The 22,429-nt window shown below is 39.6% G+C and overlaps 1 protein-coding gene across 1 annotated transcript in view; it reads left to right on the forward strand.

Annotated features, from left to right (window-relative positions):
* Positions 1-22,429, forward strand: part of sh3rf1 (SH3 domain containing ring finger 1) — a 50,940-nt gene that overhangs the window by 9,419 nt on the left and 19,092 nt on the right. Inside the window, exon 3 of the mRNA XM_024258902.2 lies at positions 19,497-19,772. Coding sequence (XP_024114670.1) covers positions 19,497-19,772 — 276 coding nt within the window. The remainder of the gene's footprint in view (positions 1-19,496; positions 19,773-22,429) is intronic.

The raw sequence follows: 22,429 nt of genomic DNA on the forward strand, positions 1-22,429 counted from the left end.
ATCATCATCTACACCCCGCATGCGCTTCCATGGTCCAATGCTCAATGGAAACGCTCACTTGAATTGCCCGGACCGTTCTGAACCGGCCAAGAGGAGACTGATCTGGTCCGGACCGCTCAGTGGAAACGAGGAAGAAATTTTAAAGAAGCTCCCAGGACAAAAACTAATATTGCAGAGTAACTTTAACGCACTTTTTAAAAACTGGTGCAGAATTTCCCAAATTTAGTCTGTGAATGCAGCACATCAGTTAATAAAGTGTATCAGAGGCTTCTTTTCTGCTGTTTTATTAAAGCAGACACACTACTGAGGTTTGAACTGAGTCAAAGTAAAAGTGAATTGATGTATCCCTAGCTTCCGCCATCAACTCTAAAGGCCTGTAATCAAGTGTTGTGTTTTTATTGATTTGAACAAATGCCAGTGTTATGCACAGTCCCGCTTGCATGTTTTTGTTAAAGGGCCCATACCATGATTTTCTTCAGCCTTTCAGAGTAAACTATATCCATATCGATGATCATATATTACCTTCGGAAGACTAAAAAACAAATTATTTATGAAATAAGATTCCTTTTTTTGGACTGTTTTAATACACGGAAGTAAAACGACTCGATCTCTGAGGCTCCGCCTTTCACTCCTTGTCGGCCCCGCCCATTTCACGACGTCATCTTTGAGCCTGCCTCCCCGAGCCTCCTTAGCGTGACCAAACTTTGTAAACAAAACCACGTGACTAAAGATCTCTTCAGTCATTGGCCAGCAGTTATGGGGGCGGGTCAAAACAGAAGAGAAAGATGGATTCACCTCGGTCTGAAAATGCTTGCCAGGATGTTTCACTTGTTCAAACTTTGCATGTTTCTGATGGATTTAGAGCGTCTGTATGAAGACCAGGTTCAACAGTTTTTACTGCAGCTTTGGTACCGCGGAGAAATCCTGCATGACGGTTACTGGAGACGCTACGGCTACAGCTACACATGCTAACAAGTGTTTGTGACGTGTAGAATCAATGTGAATCACGTTAAAAGTTGTTTTATTGAGCATGAATTAATCCGACCACATTTGAATGAGTTTCCATGTCTCATCCTTGTGGTGTAATTTTATTGTTTTTAAGAGAATTCTGTTGAAACTACAATAGAGCTTTAAGATGACGTCACGGCAGCAGCCCGCACGTGCCGCATAATAAGACACAGAAAAGAGAGTCATACGTTTTTCAGTGTTAAAATAAACGTTCTAACAAGTAAACAGTCATAACAATTATTTCCTTTTGGCTGACATGACAATCAATGCTCTACATTTGTTCGCGGCTCACCAATCACCTCATTTCTAACATGTTTACATCACGTGACTGTCGGGTACGGTGGCCGTGTTGGTTCAGTTGTTCCGCTCTCGGTTCGTTTCATATTCAGACTGAAGAATCTCAGAGCAGACAGAAGTTCAGTCAGAGACCACCCTGAAAGATGGGTCCGAGAGCGGTTCCTGGTACAGGAAGGCAGTTATCTCCTGCCAGGATACACATTCTGGCAGGAGATAACTGCCTTGGCACCACAGCTCCGCGGAGAAAGTGAGTGTGTGTTTTATGTAGTCTGGGGGCGGAGCTTGCAGCAGATTTTTCCTTTGCGGTTGTTTATAGTGAGGAATGAACAGTATAATGCACTTAAAACCTCAAAAGTAGAATTTTCATGGTAGGGCCCCTTTAACAGAAACTTCAAAACATCTGAATGTTCAGAAACAGTGATGTGACATTCATCTTTACTGAAGATAGCCTATTGATTTATATTTTCATTCTAATTTGTTCACATCGTAGGTGTGTACTTTTGTCTTAACCTTATTTGTTAAGTGTCATTCTTTCTTTTGAGAATCACTTTAAAAGTATTATTGTTTTAAAAGTCATAGAAAGACCAACAGAACCGAGTCTTCCTGGGTTCTGGTTCCACACAGGTATAGAAGGGTTTGTAGAATGTTGTTTTACCTTTAATATATTACTGTGTTAATAATCCAATAACCTTTTATAGAAAATCTTTAGATCTTATTTCAGCGTGATTTAAGTCATCTTGTGCTGCCTTCTGGATTTTTATATTGGAATTATTAGTTTTTATAAAAGATCTGCTGGCAGAATCATGTGATCATAAAGGTTTCTGCAGATGAAAATGAGGGGAAAGCATCTTTTCCCCTTGTCAAGATCTACATTCCTGTTTTTAAGAAAACTATATGGCCCTTTCCTTTCTTCATATTCCTTTAAAACAAATTTACTTTTGTTTTCTCATTCAAGAAATTGTTTGAAAATCTACCCTAACTACATTTGTAGTTGACCTTTTAACATTGGAGAAGATGTTGTCAGTGATACATAAATAACACATGCTCTTTGACATATCGTAACTCTGAATTAACCGATTCTGACGTGGAGACAAGCGGCTTTAAGTTTGTGTAAATCAGCTGATTTACTCTGATTGCATAAACACTTCACAACTGTAAAGGTTGAATATCTTCTTAAGGGTGCTTTTATGCTTTAGAGTGCGCTGGAATTGCGTTAATTGTATAAACTGTTAAAGAGTTACAGTATCTCAAAGAACCTCAGCACTGGAGCTAAAGCTTTGGTGTTAAAGGGTTAAATATTACTGATGTACAGACTCAAAGACAAATCAAAATGTCTGTACAGATGGACTCATGCTCAGTCCGTTGCACAAAAACACTGTCGAACACTCAAAGCCTTGTTGTGTTTTCATACGCGTGTCTGAACCGTCCTCGTGTTTTTGGAAAAAGAAACTGTAGGTTCGCTTAATAACCCCAACAGCAAGTCCTGTCATTGCTGCTTCCTGATGAAGGCTTGGTCCTGGCTTTGTCTTATTGGACTCCTGAGATCTCCAGTTCAGACACAAAGAGGGGAGACTTTTGTTGGGTGTCTGTTCCCAGGCGGGCGGAGGTGTTTTGTTTCCGTGGAAGCAGTTGTCGGTCAGTTTCTTTTCCAGACATTGGGCCTGTCCTGTCCTGCCCCACTCCCTGGTGCACATTTGCCTCTTTTTTTATTGTCAGGTACTTAAATCTATTTCATTTTAAGTACAGATAAATGCTGCCTTCTGGTCTTTTGGGTGTATGAATCAGTCTGTAGTGTTGTTGCAGGCAGAGGTGAGATGCAGATAAAGATTCTGGTTACAGGACTTTGTCAGTCTTTCAAGAGCAATTTGCAGTGTTGAACTGGAGATCACATTAAAGTGTGTAACCAGAGATGTTACTGTCTTGTTGTGTTGTTTTAAGTGATGGTTTTAACACGTCTCTCTGGGTGGTCTCTCACCAAAATTCCACATTTGTTAATGACCCGCCCCCACCCTCCATGCTGCCGTCATTCTTGTCCCATGAATGGAGACGGCATCCCTCAGCGTGGTAAAGGGAGCATCCATGACCCTCAGGTCCCAACACACCTGTGGGGGCGACAGAAGCCTTTCTCTACAAGCTGTTTCATGTGTGTGTGGTCCAGCAGCCATCGTGTTCATTGATCAGCTGCACTTACTTTTGTATTTGTAGTTAAAGTCCTCCTCCAAAGAAAACCCTGTTTTTTGAGTTTTTAACATGTATGTGTGTCAGTTTTCTTCTGAAAGAGAACAAATGTAATAAAAAATAATTTAGTTTTTACATTTCCGAGTATTTCTCCTTTTAAATCAACCAAACTGTCTTGGACAGACTCTGTTTGAATGAATGATCTTCTTTCCATCAACAGCTCTGCTGCACATGCACTAAACCCTCATCTGTTCCTAGTGTCTAGTTCAGGTTCTGGAGAAGAGAAGATGGTATCTTCACATTGACTGCAGTCAAATGAGCCGCCGTTCACATTTCTGTGGTCAAATCAGCATCACTGGATTTTTGGTGTGAGTTTCATCCAATACTTACGGTAGCAGGACTGAGAACGCTGGAAAATCTCCACCAGACTCCACGGAGCTTCTTGATGTGACCACGGAAATGTGAACGGCGGCTCATTTGACCGCAGTTGGAAAGGATTGTAAATCAATGAAAGAGCATTTTGATGTTAGCTTTGATTATTTTATCAAGAACTCTGAGAAACCAATGATTGAATGTATTGATCACAGTCAATAAACATTGGAGAATTAGCTAAAAGAGTCTTTGGTGAACTGGAAGGAGAAAGAATCAGGATTTTGGAGGAAGTTCTGTCCATGAAGATCTTCACTTCCTCATCTGACATCTGGATCAGAACCATACGGCTGGACATTACCCATATTGATGGACATTTTTATGTAGCAGCGGTGAAGATTTAGGCTAGCGAGATACAGAGCTATCAGAATCGGACGACAGGGGTTGGCTACTCAGCTCAGCTCCAAAAGCCACATCTCCTCAGAGGAGACTTTGGGAACAGGCTCCAGATCAAAATGAAAAATGTCTTTTTAAGACATTTAGGTGGTGGGATTTTGGTTAAAAACTTCATAATCATTATTAAAACACTACTGGGAACATTTTTTTTTATAATTGTCATAGTGCACTTTAAACAATTTAGTTATATTTTTATTTATAAATGTTATCTTGTGACAGTTTTGTTAGGGAATTCCATGCATGGCCCCCATGCAAACTGCTCTGACCTCCCAGAGCAGTTTGACCTCTCACCTTTCATTGTGATTGGTGCACTGGCGTCTGTAGGGTTCGGGTCTCTTCCCTAAGGCGTAACCACCGTTTACCACCTCTTTAGTTCAGTTCTCTCACCAAACCTGAAGCTCATACTTTCCCCTCACCTCACATGCATAAGGAAAAGAGCGGTTTCTATTGATCCAAAAACTGTGATGTGTGCAGGAATATCCATTACTCAATTTAGACATAAAATACTTAAATGTGAACTTATTGTGACCTTTTCTGTGTGACGACCCTTGCTTTCACCTATGTTTTATCAGGCAGTGTCACTGTTACATGTAGAGTTTTTCTATGATTTCACCAGAGAATTGAGCTCTTTGAAAGTGACAAAGATTATGATCTGTATAGTCTTGGTAGAGGAGTTCACTGCAGAATGGTGTTCTCGTGTTTGGGGTCAGTTCCTGACAGCAAGTGATTAATTATTTAAAGGAGCTACAAAAAGAGAGCTCTGACAAAGACTGGGCTCGGTTTGGCTTTTAGCCATAATGTGCTTTCTGCACTCACATCCTGCCTCTATCACTGACTGGAGAATTGCTCTCTAGTATCTCTTCCAGGCCTCTGATCACACTCTACTTTGTACTTTGTTTTCCACACCTGGATCGTCCTGACTTTGGCCTCTGTACTGAACCAGAGCCGTGTTTGTTAGAACTTCTCTGGCTGAGTTTTAGATCCACATGGCGGAGCACAGCCTTACAAAAACACAGCTGCTTTTTTACCTCAGCCTCCCTTTCTGTTCTGCGTGGTTCAGCAATGTGATATTTATGATGTCCAGTGGAGGGGAGGGGGTATCTACTGCAATGTCAGTTGTTTTGATCAGTGGAAGGTGGAGGGCTTATTAAATAATGGATGTGAGTCTGTGTGCCATCAAAACTGTTTCATTTTTAGCTTTAACAGTTTTGAAGACTGTCATTCTGAAATAAATATCCAGCCAGGAGAAGGTCTTTACTTTTAGAGAAAAAACAAGGAAGTAGTGAGTTTTGTTTTATGTGATTCCTCGCATAACGCTAACAACTCTTAGGGCGATCATGAAGGACATGAAGGTAGATCGCGGGCCATCAAATACTACTGTAAAAGGAAAAATATGTTTTTAAAAAAATCCTTCATCGAATAACCGTCCTTTACTGTGAAGAATGTCACTTAGTTGAAATGCAGGAAAAAAAAAACATTTCTTGAAAAAAAATTTTTAAAGGGCTCAACAGTTTTAAGTTTCTGAGTAGAAAATCACATTTTTGCACAAAATTCCCCTGGAAATTGTGTCAACTGTTGAAGAGTTACCAAAGCAATATAAAATGATAGTTTGCTGCCACAAACTATCATTGTAATAGTCGACTAATCACAGAATATTTTTTCCAATTGGTCGACTAATCGGGTCATGCGCAGAGTGGCTGTAAAACACACATCTTAACCATCATTAGCTTTAAACTAACTTAAAAGGAAGACAATTAAGTTGATGGTTTATTAAACCTTTAATGAATCGTGCAGCCTCTGTCCTTTATTAGTTTTATTAAAAGAAGATGCGATAAATGAGTTTGCCATCTGAAACAAGGAACTATTTTTCATTAAAGATTAAAATTTTGGTCTCACTGACTCAAATATAACAAAAGGATATTTTTTGGTGCTGAACGTTCACAATTGTGTTCAACTTTACTACACTCTGACTCCATATGATATAAAGTAATGACTAATCGACTTTTAAAGTAGTCATCGACTATTTAAATTGTTGATTAGTTGTTGATTAGTCGACTAAAGCTCCGATGTTAAAGCAAATTCGTTTTTTTTTTTTTTCCCCCCCCGGAACTCATGTCAGTCAGTGGAACTTCAGTCTCAATTTTGGAGTGGAAAAAAAACTCTCTCTGCTACACGTCAGGCTTTGTTTTAGTTCTTAAATTAAAATCTAACATTTTTCTGTATTTCAAAACAATAAATACATCATTCCCAAATAATATTTTACTACACTCTGCTATATTTACAAAGATCATGAATCGGTGATCTTGGACTTTGTGGATATTCATACTCGAATTTTCGGGGGCAGATCGTTAGAATCCGAGTGCTCAGATTCCACAGATCGGTTTATCTCTTCTTTTTTGTAATCTCATATGTTAATTTTTGCGGACGTTCCTTGAGGAAGGTTTGTTGTGTTAGCATCGGCGTGGGAATAGCTTCCTAGGATAGTTTACATATCAATGTCTTCTGCTCCGCGTTGGACGTCTTGAATCTAAAATGCAACCAAATCACATTTGTCCCCCTCTTTTGCTGAAAGAGCTTCTTCTTGGGCTGCTTGCATTGATGTGTCTGTCTGTTTCAACTACGGGGAATTAACTTCTGGCTATTTCCATCGTTCTGCACTCGTTAAGTAACGTAAAGCCCGTCGTAAACCTCGCGTAGGTACAAATCAAAGAACGTAAAGAAGCTTTACATTGCAAAACCACAAGATGGAGTTTCTTTGTGAATAATTTATTTTTGATTTGTCTTTATTTTCACTTATTACATTTTTTGTGTACACACTGACGAGGCAATACCGATGCAATCGTCTTGGGCTACTTAATGAGATAGTTGCCGCAATTATTGATCAAATTAGGTTAGAAATGATATAAATGATTGAAGAGAAATGGCATGATGGACACTTTCGATCCCCCACACAATATTTATCAGCATATTGCCCAGCACTACCACTGAGCACCAAATGCATGATCAACCTGTACATTTTGCCTACTGTCGGAGAGCATCTGCAGCTCGGCTGAACACCAGCTCCCTGGCGGAGGGCCACTCCGGCCCACAGGAGTGTTTATTGATGCCTGGGCTGGCCCGTGTGCCTTCTCGACTGGAAGCAAAACCCAGACACCCCGTCTGACCCAGCCGTCCTGCTACTGCACCAGCCGCTGGGTCCACGGTTCCCGCCCAGGGGCTAGGAGCAGAGGCCACCGTTTACTCTGCTGTAGTTAATCTAGCTGCGCTTCAGAAATGTCCTGCCCACCAATAACACAGCATGAAACGTGATTGTTGCTTTCGGTTTTCATAATAAAACATCTATTACTACACAAATAATATTAATAGACACGACAAAGCTATCTCCTCACAATGATCTGTGTATTCTTACTGTATAGTTTGTATACATAAAGGATTTTTAACTGAGATAATAGTATAAGTTGTTAACTTTGAAGTTGAATAAAGTAACTTTGGTGCATAATTCCAGGTGTTGACTAGTATATCTTTGTTCTACACACCTCACACAGATTTGTTCACTTTTATTTTATAGTTTTTGAATTATTAGTTCTTAAACATAGCATTTTAGACTGAAAATACTGTAGTAGTTTTCAACATATATGTCCATGTTATATCTGAACAGAGAAGAAACACAAATAAGAGAGGAAATAGTTCTTCTTGAGTCACAGAACAGATGCAGTGTTTGTCCCTTGGGTCTTTGCCAGGTCTGTGTTAATAGCCTGAAGTTGTTTGTCCACCGTAGAGGCGTCTAAATTCCAGCCTGTACAAGCAAATGTTCCTCAGCTGCCCACGAGTCTTATGCACAATGGCCCGATTGAACAAAAAGCCAGAATGGGACAAATCTTTGACATTTGGTCCAGTTAGCAGAGAAAAGGTGTGTCTGTGACTAGATGAGGTTAGATTTGAGATTAATTATTCCATGTAGTGGATAATTGTCCTGTTACTCATGAGATCAGCTGAAGCTCAATGAAGTGGGTGGCTTATCCTGAAATCTAAACAGGACAAAGGGGTGCAGATACTTTTTCTGGCACAGTAATGAGAGGAAATGCTTAGTATTCAGCTTGTAGTGACTAACACTCAATACACTGATAGTGTGACATTTGTGAACTAATCCCTCTGCAGCTTGGATGCAACTGCAGTACTACCCTAATGATCGGAGTACACCTAACCCAGATTATTAAGATTAATCAATAAAAAATAATTTATTATCAATTCTGATTCAAAACAATAGATGCAATTTTAGGATAACTGTCAGTTTAAGAATGTCTTCATCTCTTAATCCCTTCTAGACCAGAGTTTTCAGATTCTTTTATAATCTGAGTTTTTCATTTAATTATGTATATTTTGAAATTTTTAGGCATGATCCACTTATTTGATGATTTATTCAATTAATAGAACATAAGTAATAGTTTACAGGGAAAGAGCCATCAGTCTGTCAGTGACTTTGTGCCCCAGAACTGTTGTTAAAGTTGTTGCACAAAAAGAAGAAGAAAAGAAACAGAACTAGCAGTAAAGTTTACATTTCAAGTTAGAGTAAAGACTAAAGCTCATTTGAACTGTACAAACGGTAATGCTTCAAATGGGTGTAGTTTGCTGTCAGATATTTTATCAGGTGTTTTAATGAGTCACTTATGGGGAAGATAACAGTCAAAATGAAACGTATGCTCATTGATAAAGTTGTACACAAAGTAATACTTTATGTACAACTCATCAAAAAACATGTGGTTTTCCCTGCTATGAATAAAATTTGTCTTTATTTTCACGACTTTTCTGTGTTTCGATACATTTCCCCTGTTACCTCCATCCATCCATTGTCTTAACCCGTTCTATCCCTTTTGGGCTCACTGGGTTGCCGAAGGTTGTCCTGGTTACTGTTGGGCAAGGGCGGGGTACACCCTGGACAGGTCGCCAGTTTGTCGCAGGGCACACAACCGGTCCCACACACACTCACAAATGCACACATAGGGAAACTTTAGATCAGGGGTCTCAAACTCAATTTACCTTGTAGCCACTGGTGCAGATTGTGGCTGAGGCTGGGCCGTATGGGGTTCCATTTGTGCCAAAAATATGTGCGTCCACTGTCTATGTCTTTGGTCCATTGCCTATGTCCACTGAACTAGTTTATTGAACATTTGTTCATGTATGTGTACTACTAAGCAACATCTTCAGTAAAACGACAAGAGCTAACAATGCTAGCAACTGTTGCTAAGGACTTTTCTGATGACCAGATCCAACCACAATAGCAAATGCAAATATCACAAAGCAAATACAAAGCTATCATCAAAGAAGCGTGGACATACAGAAGATATTGCTTAGCAGACATTGAACTTTCATATTTAGGCGGGGGCCGCAAATGGCCCGCGGACCGCCAGTTTGAGACCCCTGATTTAGAGTAACCAGTTCTCCTGTAAAGTATGTTTTGGACTGTGGGAGGAAGCTGGATTGCCCAGAGAAAACTCACACATGAATGGAGAGAGGATGCAAGCTCCACACAGAAAGGTCTTAGCCAGGGTCAAACCAGAGGCCTCTCAGAGTAAACGGCCATCAAATAAAACAGAAGAAGAAGAAGACATTACCATATGTGCTGTACAGATTGGGTAGACCCAGCCATGCAGTCTGATTATGCACAAGTACTGTACGTTTGTGCAGTCCTGATGGTAAATGGTAAATGGCGTATACTTGTATAGCACTTTTCTACCTTCCTTGAAGCCTAAAGCGCTTTACAGTCACGGACCCATTCACACTCACACACTGATGGTGGCTCAGCTGCCGAACACTGGCGCCAACCTTCCACCAGAGGCAATTCGGGGTTCAGTATCTTGCTCAAGGACACTTCGACACATGGCAAGGCAGGAATCGAATTAACATTTCTTATTTTTCTATCACTGAACTTTTTTGTTATTATAAAAATTTTGAAGAACTTGTTCCTTTTAATAGCATTGGAAGACACTGCATTTTCATGTATGCAGGGACTGATCAGATGGCCAATACAGATCAGGTCACAACAGTGACAATTTGTTGGAACCAATGATCTACATTGGCAAAATATTAATACAGTATTGCTTAAATATAAAAGCACCAAGGTAACACGTGTAAACTGTTCATCATGTAGGGATCTTTTCTCCCTGACTTTCTCTTAAGTGACGGTCAGTACACATTTACACTTTGTCGAATTGATGTTTCACGAGTCAACATATGTCTGTAACTCTGTGGAGCATTTTTGACAGTAATCTAATGGGGAAAATTCTGTATTCAAATCAAAATATACATGTCAAATGTTAAAACCAAATGTTGTATCATTTTTTTTTTCAAACTGTCCATGAGGAGACGTTTCATTTTGACAGTTATCTTACCCCATACACTTGGCTCAGCCAGAATAGAGGGACATAACAGCAGCTGTCTCAGTATGTATTTCAGTAATAAATCTTCTCCAACAATGAGACAGGAATACCGTTTCTGGCCATTTCTTTTACATGCTTACTGTATTTAGCCACTTTTTGTGTGCTATGAGGATTTCCGTTGGGATCAGCTGTTATGAGCTGGCACAGGCTAGAAGACTCCTGTTCTTTCAGTCACAGTGATGCTGAGCCCACCCAGAACCAACCTGCACTTGTTCTCTGAGGCCTGCCAGGTATAAAAGCTGCCTTTAGCACCAAAACCTGCCACTAAAACACAACTAGTTTCATCTAATTGTATTTTCACAGTGGAGTCTGCACATGCACACAAACACCAGAGTGTCATTAAAACCACATGTGCGACACCTCTACGCTGTCCTCATTTGGAACAATTTGATAATGATGCCATTACAAAAAATGACCGATTTATAGCCTCATCAATATCTTGACACTAGGAATAAAGATCATATTGCTATTAGCCCTCGGGGTGCAAACTGAAGATTACAGTGGATTGCTGGGGTCAACAAATGGTGAGCCATGTGGTTGTCTTGGTAGCCTTTATTTAAAAAAAAGAAGATTTGACTTATTCCAGATAATAAGTATTGTAATATATTTCAGATTCACTTATTTTTGACTTGAAAGAACATGAATAAGAGCATGGGGAGGAACATTATAAGGAGAAACTAGAGGAGAAGAATGGGTGAGTCCAAGGGCTTCTGAAAACTTCCTGTTCTTATAGTTCATGTTTCCATCTGGGCTCCAGACGGTTTGCATGCCGGCAGACTAATGTGGAGGACCTCATTTGGTCTGTAGTGAGGGAAACAAACAAGCACAGTAAGGCTTTGGTTAGCCTGACTGTTTTATTGCCTCTTTGCTGCTTACAAAATGTTTCACAGCTCAGTAAAGTTTGGCAGAAACATTATTTGCTATCACAGTTTTTTGGTTCCTGGATATCATTAATTTCAATTTAAATTTTAACAAGTTTGTGTTTTTCAACTATTCGAAAACAAATTCATATTTTTTTATCCTCAGTATTAAAAAAATACAATAAAATGGTAATAACTTCAATAAATGTTAGTGCTCAAAAAGAAAAAAAAAACACTTTGAAACAAACTTCTAAAGTACATAAAAGAATTCACCTTGTCTGACAGACTTTTTTATCTCAGTATTTGTTAGTGATTAGTTTAGATAAGATACTGTCACTTGGTGGATTTTTGTGATTACCTTTTTTTCCAAGTCCAGTCTTTGTTCTGATGGACTTGACTCAGCTTTTACAGTATTATCAGGCAGTACTGTTCATCGTAGCCTTGGCCCCATCCCTGCACCTTCTACAGAGTGGTTGGGTTTTAAATGGATGTTTTTGATTAGATTCTTTCTACTTTCAAGAGGCTCAGAAAAAGCTTTCATAACAATCTGAAATTGAAAGTTTTAACCATTGACTATATATGAGAATTGGACTGAGAGAACCCTCCCTCCTTGTGTTCTAGTCCCCACTGGCTCCAAGAAGCCAAAATCTCAAAAACTTCGAAACAACTGTTAGTGAGTCATTCTATTTGTCAGAATAATCATTCTTGATCTGTTACCTTTTATTAACATGTTCTTGATTTATTTCATGACATTTTTTCTGTAATGCAGGTGATTCAAATTATAAACTGACCAATCTGATGCCTCAGTAAAAGTATTTGGCCTCACTAAACGTTCAAAATCCTTAACAGATTTTGTGATTGGTGTGAATTGTTGCCATAGAAACATTGACTCAGACTAACTCGGACCAATCACTGCTTACTCATGACGTCTGGTTCCAACGTGGCGGCGTCAGTATGATCAAACGACAATTGGAAGTATTCTGCCATTTTGTGTGGGTGATGTCACATCCACTTGCTCCAGTTCTTTTATACAGTCGGTATTCAAGCAGAAAAGGTGCAGATGTAATACAGTTTGATTGTGGATACATTACTCAAAAATGAGGCTTCGTTACATTTTTCTTTGTCCTCAGTTGAATCTACTTTGGGTTGATTCCATGTTTATTCTGTCCTGCACAGCCCAGCAGCCTCTCATGACCTACCATCACTTTCTAAAATGAACTTTCTAAAATGAACTTGTTTCAGAGCTCAGGAAGCCATTAATGCTAAATGTAAACAGATCAAATTTGTGTTTGAAATGTTTTGAATGACATCTCAATCATATGACATACACAGTGCTGCAAACAAAATATCACATTGTATTATTATTTGAAGTAGTTTCCCTGGTTAATTTCTTTTTCATACGTTAATTAAGACTGTTTGCTTCTCCCTTTTGCCCCGGTCATCTGTGACACGCTAACAAATAAGCATAATTTTCAGACAGCGCTACACCTCCCTTGGGGCTATTTAAAGTTCCATTAGAATTCAATTAAAGTAATGCATTTGTAATAGAATCAAGATGACACGAGAGTGCTTCTCGTCCATGTGTGTGTGAGCTCATGCCTTAACACCATGCTGGTGGCGAGATCTTCAGCCACCATGTGATGCGCAGCAAATGTTCACTGGCCCGCCGGTCTGTTTGGCAGCTCAGAGTTTTGAGCCTCATAGAGAGACTGACAATCCCCTCTATGTAAGCCAGACAGAGCAACACCCCAGCACAGGCTGTTTTTGGCAGGAGCACCCCCGGCTCATTCTCTACCCCATGCTGGGACTCTGGATGTGCCCATGTGGGAGTGGAGTTGTGTCTGGCTCATTCACGGAGGGGGTAAGGGCTTCTGTCTGGTGTGGTTACCCACAACTTTTCAACTGCTAATGGAGAAGAAGTCAGTAAAGGCTAGTTGTTGTGCAAAGCAAACCCATTTGTTACCCAAGCTCACATTGCAGATTTATTGTCAGATTCTGTTTCCTGCTCTGGAATACATATCTTTTTTGTCATCTATTTCTTACAGGACGTCTAAGGTCCAGCTGTCTATGCAATTCTCCCCTTTTGGCCTAATCTTTGAAACTGTACAACTGCTGGCGTGCATAGCAGAATACGGGTAATTCCGTTATAATCCAGTTCTTTGGAAGAGAGCACAATAATAGTAAAATCCCTCCAGTGCAGCAGTCTAATTGTATTATGTGCAATATGAGGGTAATTGCACACTCCAGCTGTTGCTCTCTTTGTTCATCGTGCTGCTGCTCTCTCATGACTGCTCACACAGCTAACGAGCATCTCTCACTCAATACTGGGAGTCAGCGCAAACACGGTTTTGATTGTTATACAAGATATTTTTAGAATTAAAAGATGATCTTCAACTTGGTAAATAATCCTGAATTGTTGTTTAAATCTTTACACCATAAAGGTGATCATTCTACTGAAGGGGCTCTAAACATTCATGCAGTTTGCTGAAATCTGCTGACGTTCAAGATTCTTCAAACACGTCTCTTTTCAGGAAGTCCCCCGCTTTATAGAAGGCCCTCCTCTGTCCCTCTGCTTGACTGTTTGATTCTTTTAAAAGCCAGCTCTTTATTTTAATCAGTTTAAAGTTATGACATGAGTGTTAAACTGGACATTTAGTTTTTATTGTTTTATCTAAATAAAAAGATTATGTTTTTAGTGATTTTACCTGTGGAATGGTGTTATAGAGATGAAGTTAACTTTCTAAAGGTTTACTTAAATCTGCCCTTATTTAGGGGTGTGCATTGAATTGAATCTATGTAATGAATAAGGACGGATGTAAAACCATAGCCATACTGAAATAGCAGTCCCATGCCCGTATCATAATGCTTTTAGCCATAGCTAGTTTGCAGCATTTGTCCTCAGCTGGGCTTTTTTATCTTCCCCTCTCACACGATTCAATACATATCTCGATACATGGTCCACGAATCGATATATAAAGGGTTCAACTCACTTTTTGATGATGCAGCCTGATTCTTTTACCAAAAGCGCTAAAATTGAGATATTTCTTATTCATATGGAATTAGAAGATATAAATAAAGAAGTGTGACATTTGCCAGAGAAATGTATTCTGGTGTTGACTTGGAAGAAGCAAGCTGATGACTGGACGTCTTATTGTTTGCATCACATAAACTTTAGAAGACAAAGACGGTCGAAAAAAAACACAGAAAGAAATACAATAGTTTGCCAGAAATCTATTATTTACTTCTTTTTTGATTTTATACCCTTCATATCTGTGGTTTTCAAACAATACTGCAATTTTTCAATCAATTTTCGATACGTATGTATTTTATTACATCCCTAAAGGGGTATAAAAGGTTAAGACCTCTTGACGTTTTGAGTGTTGTTTTTTGACGTGCTGACTGTTCCCAATAAATCAGAGCTCCACAACGTCCGAGCCCGTCCCTCTTTCATCGCATGGCAAATCTGCTGCTCGCCACCTGTAAAACATGTGATCCTGAGCTAGACACCGCGCTGGGATAGGTGTCTGAATGTGCTCACACACCGACGGTGTCAGCGGGAATTCCAGCGGCCACCCCAATGAAAAGTCCATCCATTTTGCATTCTGCTATACGCGTTTGCATAGAACCCCCACAGAAAGTGGGGGCCCAAATGCGCGCTGACGCAGCTGGCGGACGAGCACCCCACACTTCCAATGAATGGAAGACAAATGGATCTGATTTATTTATAGTGAGGAGTTCTACAAAAATCTACAGAAAAATGAAATCCTTTACCAATTTTCTCAGTACCAGGGCTTTGATCTCACTCTGGATGTGTGTCTGGATGACGGCCGGTTCCGCAGTGTCTCTGGGTCTCTGACTGAGTGTGATGGTTGTCCTACATTAACCCGAGGTGGGGGGTGGCGGGGGACAGACATAGGATATCTTTTTTATTTATTATTTTCTCGAGGAAAATAAGTAAAATATCACAGTTCAGAGGACACGAGCAGGCTGTCTTTCTACCGGTGTATTGAGCGAGCTCCGCTGAAGTCTGCAGTCAGTGAACCGCCACAGTGTGACAGGACAAAACGCTCGTGTTGGATTAGTATTTTCGCGCTGCTCAGGACACTGAAAATGCTTTGTGCCTCAAGCTGAGTTCCTGATTGGCGGATGCAACATAGCGACTGGTCAGACTTCAGATGTTTAAATTAGGGCTGGGTCGAAAAAAATCGATTAATCGATTTGAATCGATTTAAGCTTAATAGATAAATAATCGATTCACAAAAGATATAAATCGATTTAGCACATAAAGCTAAATTCCGCTAGCTTGATGCTAACATTCAATAGAATTTCCCATAGGACGGCTAATGCTAACGTTCGGTTGACCAAAAAAATACATAGACTAAATCTGAATATCTTTATTTACTTACAGGCATTAATTTTTCAAATCCTTTTAAGGAAAAAAAATTTAAAGTAACCATTTGTGGTCTAAAACTTTGTTTTTTTCCCTCATACTGTCTTCTTCTTGAATTAAGTGTACTTCTATAGCGTGATCGCCACCTAGTGGCCAAACTGAAACGTCCTCCAGGAGAAGCAGAACAATGTTTACATGTTAATTATCTGAACATTTTAGTTAGAACTCCTCCTTTAGAGAATCCATGTAACACTGGATGATATTAACAATCTCATTATTTTACTAATACATTTTACAAAATGTGAACTGTATTTCTAAACATATGTGTATAAATTTGTAAACTTAAAATTGAATTGAACTGAAGAATTGAAAGAATCGTAAAAAATCGGAATCGAATCGATTCAGGCTCTTGTGAATCGAATCTAATCGAACCGATACCCACCCCTAGTTTGAATTTTGGCTGCGCCACCCTATTCGCACGTTATTGACCTGACTTGGTAGAAGTAAGCTTGTGATTGGACGTAAGCAGGACATGATTGTTATAGCCTCCCACTGAGGCGAGATGTTGCTGCTTGAATCGATCGTACATCACAAATGTTTGTGTAGGCAGACTGTCATCAGACGACTGCTCACTCTCATTAAGTAGCAACAATTTTAAACGTCAAGGTAACACTGGTCAATCCTGCAGTATAATTACTGCTGCAAACTGTCATGACTGCTCTGAGGCAGAGGGAAGTATGCTGGTTTCATCCTGAATGAAGAAATTGATTTTATCAGGGAAAGTGAAGATATGTACAATTTTCTGCCATGTGGAGATTTATCAGGAAAGGACACTAATGCAATCCCAGTTGGCTGCTGGGACGGGGTTAAGAGCGGTGAAGACCATCTATGTGTGTTTCACTGCATTTATGTGGTATAAGCTCTCATGAATTTCACAGAAAAACCCCTTAGTTCTTCTGGGATGTGTTTGGTCACAATTGATGGTGCTTCTGTGTGAAGGGCTGTCTCTATGGACACAGGATATTAACACCCCCCGTACTCTCACACACACTCGGTCTGTTACAGCCTCCTGCAGTCAGTTTGTGAGCACCATCACTGTCGAGCTGGAAAGAACCTGGATTCGTAGCTCCACTGACACTGTCTTTTTCTCGGTCGCTCACTATACCGCAGTTCACCTTTTGCAGCTTTTTCTGGCGCAATTTGGCATGCTTTTTTTTTTCACACAGCATTGTGTTCTGAATCCTGATTGGCTGTAGACCATTGTAAATCAATTTGCTCTGTGTAGTGATGTTCAGAATGTGTTCATTTGACTAAATCAACATAAATATTTGATCACGATCAGATCTTCTTTTCATTCTATAATACTGGACTTATTTTTTTATGATTTGGACTTTGAGAGTTTAAACAAGAGAGAAAAATGTGAAAATGTTAATGTGTGTCTGAGGATAGCTTATAAAGTGTATAGTGAGGAGCTTTACAGCCTTAAAACATCTGGAATTATTGTAAAAAATAAAGATCACTTCATTGTGGATTAGACCTATTTCAGGTTATTTTTAGAACAAAACTCACACAATAAACAAGGGGCCACTGTATCAGCAAATCAAATAGTAACACATGTCAGGGTTTCTTAGCTTTGTTTTCACAAAACAGTCTGATCACTGATTTTTGAAGAAAGAAAAAAAAATAACTGGGTTAGGGTTAGTTGCTAATTTTGCTAAAAGACTGGAAATTTTTGTTAAATAACTATAAAGAGTGCTGAAGTTGACCTAAATTTCTGAAAACTTTATAGTAAAATTGCTTAGAGATCAAAACATATCAATCAATTTTGCAAAAATATTTAGTGTTTTAATTAAATAAGAGCTAAACTCCAATTTAATGCCAAATTAGCCATAAAAGCTAGCACATTTCTGTACTACTAGCTAAACTCCAAAATTGCATAAAATTCCTCAAACTTTATAAGTCAAAAAAGTTAGCCTGGTGCTAACAAGCTAAACTCTAAATTAGCCTAAAAACCCCAGAAGATAAAAATTAGCCAAAAATGTTAGCATGTTGCTAAAATATTAGGTAAACTCCAATGTCTTTTGGAAAGTATTATAAAAGATGAAAACATAGCCCATGAATATATTTAAGTGCTTGTTGATAATATACTTAAAATTCTGAAAATTGAAGACGTTCTCATGTATTTATTATGGGGCATATTTTGCTCATTTTTTTCTAAAACTGTAAAGTTTATAAATACCAAAAATACAAGCAGTAATGTCATGAACGAGCTGATTGCTTTGAAACCAAGGTTGCTAAAATCACTGAAAAAGTGATTGAGTTTTTTTACGTGCTAGAAACTTACAGAAAGGAGAATCACTGCAGTGTGAATGCTTACTAAACATTCACACTATAAATCTTAGACACAGAAAGTCCTCAGCCCTCCTGACCCCTCACACCCAACGAAACAACAACCGAACAGAAATGAGGCTTAGAATGACACATGAAAAAAGTGTAAACAGAAACTGATGTGGAAACTTGGATAAAGGAGGGAGTTTAGCTCACTCTTATCCATTTGGTGAAACAACTCTCCTTCCTGTCATCCGGCCAGTCTTTGAAATGAAAATAGCAAACTGTTCTAGTTTAGCACTTTTACATGAAGGTTTATTTACTAGCACTTTTTATGACTGCAGTTCATTTAGTGTCTGCTGCTTATAAAGGCCCTATTGTGCCAAGGACTCAGAAATGTCACCGTTTTAACGGGACATGCATTTCATATTTAAAGTCCATTATTGTTTGTGTAGTTTGAACTTGTTCTGTCTGCTCAGACAAAAAAAAAAGGCAACGTCCTCTTTCATTTTGACCACAGAACTCCCTGCTGGGCTTTGGTGGGCTCAAAAGCCCTGTTTTCTGAGAAAGAGGCCCAGCTCCAGTGTAGTGCCGGTGTGGGGGGTGGGGGTCTTTGGTATCCGGCAGAGCCAGAGAGCGATGGGCTGTGAGCTTCAGACGGAGTGATTCTTTGCAGCAGGGTAATGTCACCCTGGCTCAGCATCACGGCTCGTTCTCTACTTTTCTTCTCTGAGCTTTTAAACGCTTCATTAGTCTTTAACAAGACTGCAGATTTTAACCCCTCAATGTCCAACTCAGGATCCGAGTTCTTTGCCCAGTTCTGATTCTGCAGTTGGATTCTGAGACCAGATCAGCGGGCGAGTGTTTGTGATTCTGATCACTGTGTCTACCAGCAGGGTGGGGGGGTTGTTTCAGACTAAAGCCTTTTTCATGGACACCCACTCTGAAAAGAGAACATTGATGCTTCTCTCTCCTGCTACTTCCCCTCACTCGCTGGCCCCTCTGCCCCTGAATGAAGCTTTCAGGCCGACACACAAAGCTCTCTCTGCTGGTTGAACAGGCCGAGCGCTGGGTGTCTTCAGGCTCGCACTGTAACCGTGATTTTAAAACTGGTGACCTTTTCTTAAGCAAAGTGTTAAGTGGCTAAAACAAAGCTGTCTCTTCTGTGGTCAGGGTGTACCGCAGCTCCCTTGTGCCAAAGCCCTCTATAACTATGATGGGAAGGAACCTGGAGACCTCAAATTCAGCAAGGGTGACATCATCATCCTGCGACGACAAGTCGATGAAAACTGGTACCACGGAGAGATGGGCGGAGTGCATGGATTTTTCCCCACCAACTTTGTCCAGGTCATCAAGCCTCTGCCGCAGCCGCCGCCCCAGTGCAAAGCTCTGTACGACTTTGAGCTGAAAGACAAAGAGGCCGACAAAGACTGTCTGCCATTCTCTAAGGTGAGCTAACTTCACTTCCACATGATCTTTTCATTACAGTGGTGCTGTCTCTCTCGTGGTCTGATGTCCTTAAACTGTCAAACACAGCAGCCAGACCTCTGCATCCACAGCTGTAATTAGGCTGCAGTGAATGAATCCTAAGTACACTGAGGCTCAGCTTAACTACAATAATTAAGCTGTTGTGTCTGTCCAGCTGTTGGGTCGTACTTTGATGTTTCACTATACTGTAATCAGTTTATGTGCCACATAAGCAAAAGCAAAGCTTCTTTGTAGTTCTCCAGAGTGCCGTCTCAGCCTTACAGCAGGCCTGTGTTTAGTTTCATGAAGCTTTGCTCAGCAGTATTCTTCTTTTCTAGTATGTCACAAGCTGCGTTTACATGTGCAAAATGACCTAGATCGGATCAAAGATCAGATTAGAATAGAACTGAAAAACTTTATCCGATTCTAACAAACATTGACATTAGGGCTGGGAATCTCTGGGTAACTCGCGATACGATGCAATTCATGATACATGACTCACAATACCGATAGTATCTCGATATGGCAAACATTACGATAATCAATATATTATCTTGGTAATCTATGATATATAACTATTTCTAAAACAAATGTATATTTTTATTTTCTCCAAAACCTTCTTTTAGAACAATTTAAAACACAATATGTTCATTAAATGTCCTTTATAAACACTAAAATAAATTTATCAATAAAAACTAACGTGTCTTTACATCAATTACATACATTTTAAGGTAACAAATACACAAAGCTCCAGTTAAGGACCAAAATGCAGAATATATCAAATATTCTTCTCACTTCAAAGAGTGAAAAATGTGGAAATACAGATGGCTGCATTTTATGTCAGATAATTTGTTATTTTGAGACACAATATTAATGTTCAGCCTGTTAATATTATCTGATCATTGTGTTTTTACAGAGCTGGTATCCATATTCATTTCTCCTCTTTTTATTAAAATTCCGTGCACTTTACTTTGATAATCATCACTTTAGTCTCGTCCTCCACACGTATACCCCTAGCATACTCACCTGTTGGATCAATAACGCCGCCAGACGTCTCATTTGGATGGTCAGACGCTGCGCACCTCTCCTCTCTGGTGTATTATAGCGCGGTGTTTGGACAGGTGGTGACAGTGCGTGAGGAGCCCCTCTCCTCACCACTGCTTGTGGAAAGGCAGTGTTCTCTCAGCGCAACTATGTTTTTAGACATTTGGGCTAAAAACTTATCGGTCTGGTAGAAACTGATGACAGTTTCGTGACGGCATCCTTACATTTCACTGTCGTGCTCAGGCGAAACGCCCCCTGATGGACTTCTTTGGTATTGTCTTAAGAAAGAGAAAGAGAGGACCGGTTATCCTTTGTAAGTTAAAATATCGCAATAGTTCGCCATACCGATATTTTGTCTCACTTCTACTTTACATGCACCACATGGTTGATTGGAATAAATCATGTTGACATGCACAGAACTGTCTACAATACCAGAAATAGTCGTAGAAGAAGAAATAGCGAGTTCCTTTGTAAACACACGAAGATGCTGCATAGAGTGAGATGATACTCTGAATGTACTTTCATTATTATTAATAATATTTTTAAGTGAATTTTCGCTCATAATTTTCTAAATCCATGCATCACTCTGCATCTTTGCTGCATGTAAATATGCAGGAATAACATCAGCCTTTATTTAGTCTGGACATGATTGGAAACATGGATTCACCTGATTTTTTTTCATGGTTTCTCAGGACTGTTCGGAGCACCAAGCGCTCACACTGTAACAAAGCACCCCCCACCCTCCCGCTCACAGACTTAAAAGCTATGAATCCTGCTGCCCTGCTCAGAGAAATGGTTCGCTCGCGGAGAGCAGCCGGTTGGTTCTGTTCGCGCTCCAAAGACTGCCACACCCTCTATGCATGACGTAAAAGACACACGGTCCGAATGTGTGTTTACATGCAGCTTGATCGGATCAACAATCGGTATAACCCACCTTTGTCAATCGGACAGAAATTTGGATCCGAATGACTCTGATCAGGCCAGAGTATTTCGAATGGTGTGTTTACATGACGCATTTTTATTCTGAACTAGGGCTGCCATAAATGATTATTTTAATAGTTGACTAATTATCAATATTTTTTCTAATTAGTTGACTAATCGGGTAATGTGCAAAGTGGATGTAAAACACACATCTAAAGCATCATTAGCTTTAAACTAAAAAAAAAGACAATTATGATGATAGTTTATTAAACTTTTAATGAATTGTGCAGCTTCTGTCCTTCATTAGTTTCTGGGATTAAAACAAGATCAAATCAAATGAGGTCTGCATCTGAAACGAAGAGCTATTTTTCACTCAAAATAAAGTTTTGGTCTCATCGACTCAAATATAATAAAAGTGCTGAAAGCTCACAACTTTTTTCAACTTTACTACACTCTGACTCCATCTGATATAAAGCTGGGGTGTCAAACTCAATCGCAAAAACACAGGCCAAAACACACCTTAGCTTGTGGGCCAAACAGGATAAACATTTATTGACCACTCTAGAACTACATTTTTAAAACTTTAAAAACATAACTTTTCAACATAGTTATGATCTAGAGATATATTATTACATGTGATAATGCTAGTGTGAATGCTGTAAGATGAATTTGGC

Source organism: Oryzias melastigma, linkage group LG4 (genome assembly GCF_002922805.2).
Source record: "Oryzias melastigma strain HK-1 linkage group LG4, ASM292280v2, whole genome shotgun sequence".
NCBI classification, from domain to species: Eukaryota; Metazoa; Chordata; class Actinopteri; order Beloniformes; family Adrianichthyidae; genus Oryzias; species Oryzias melastigma.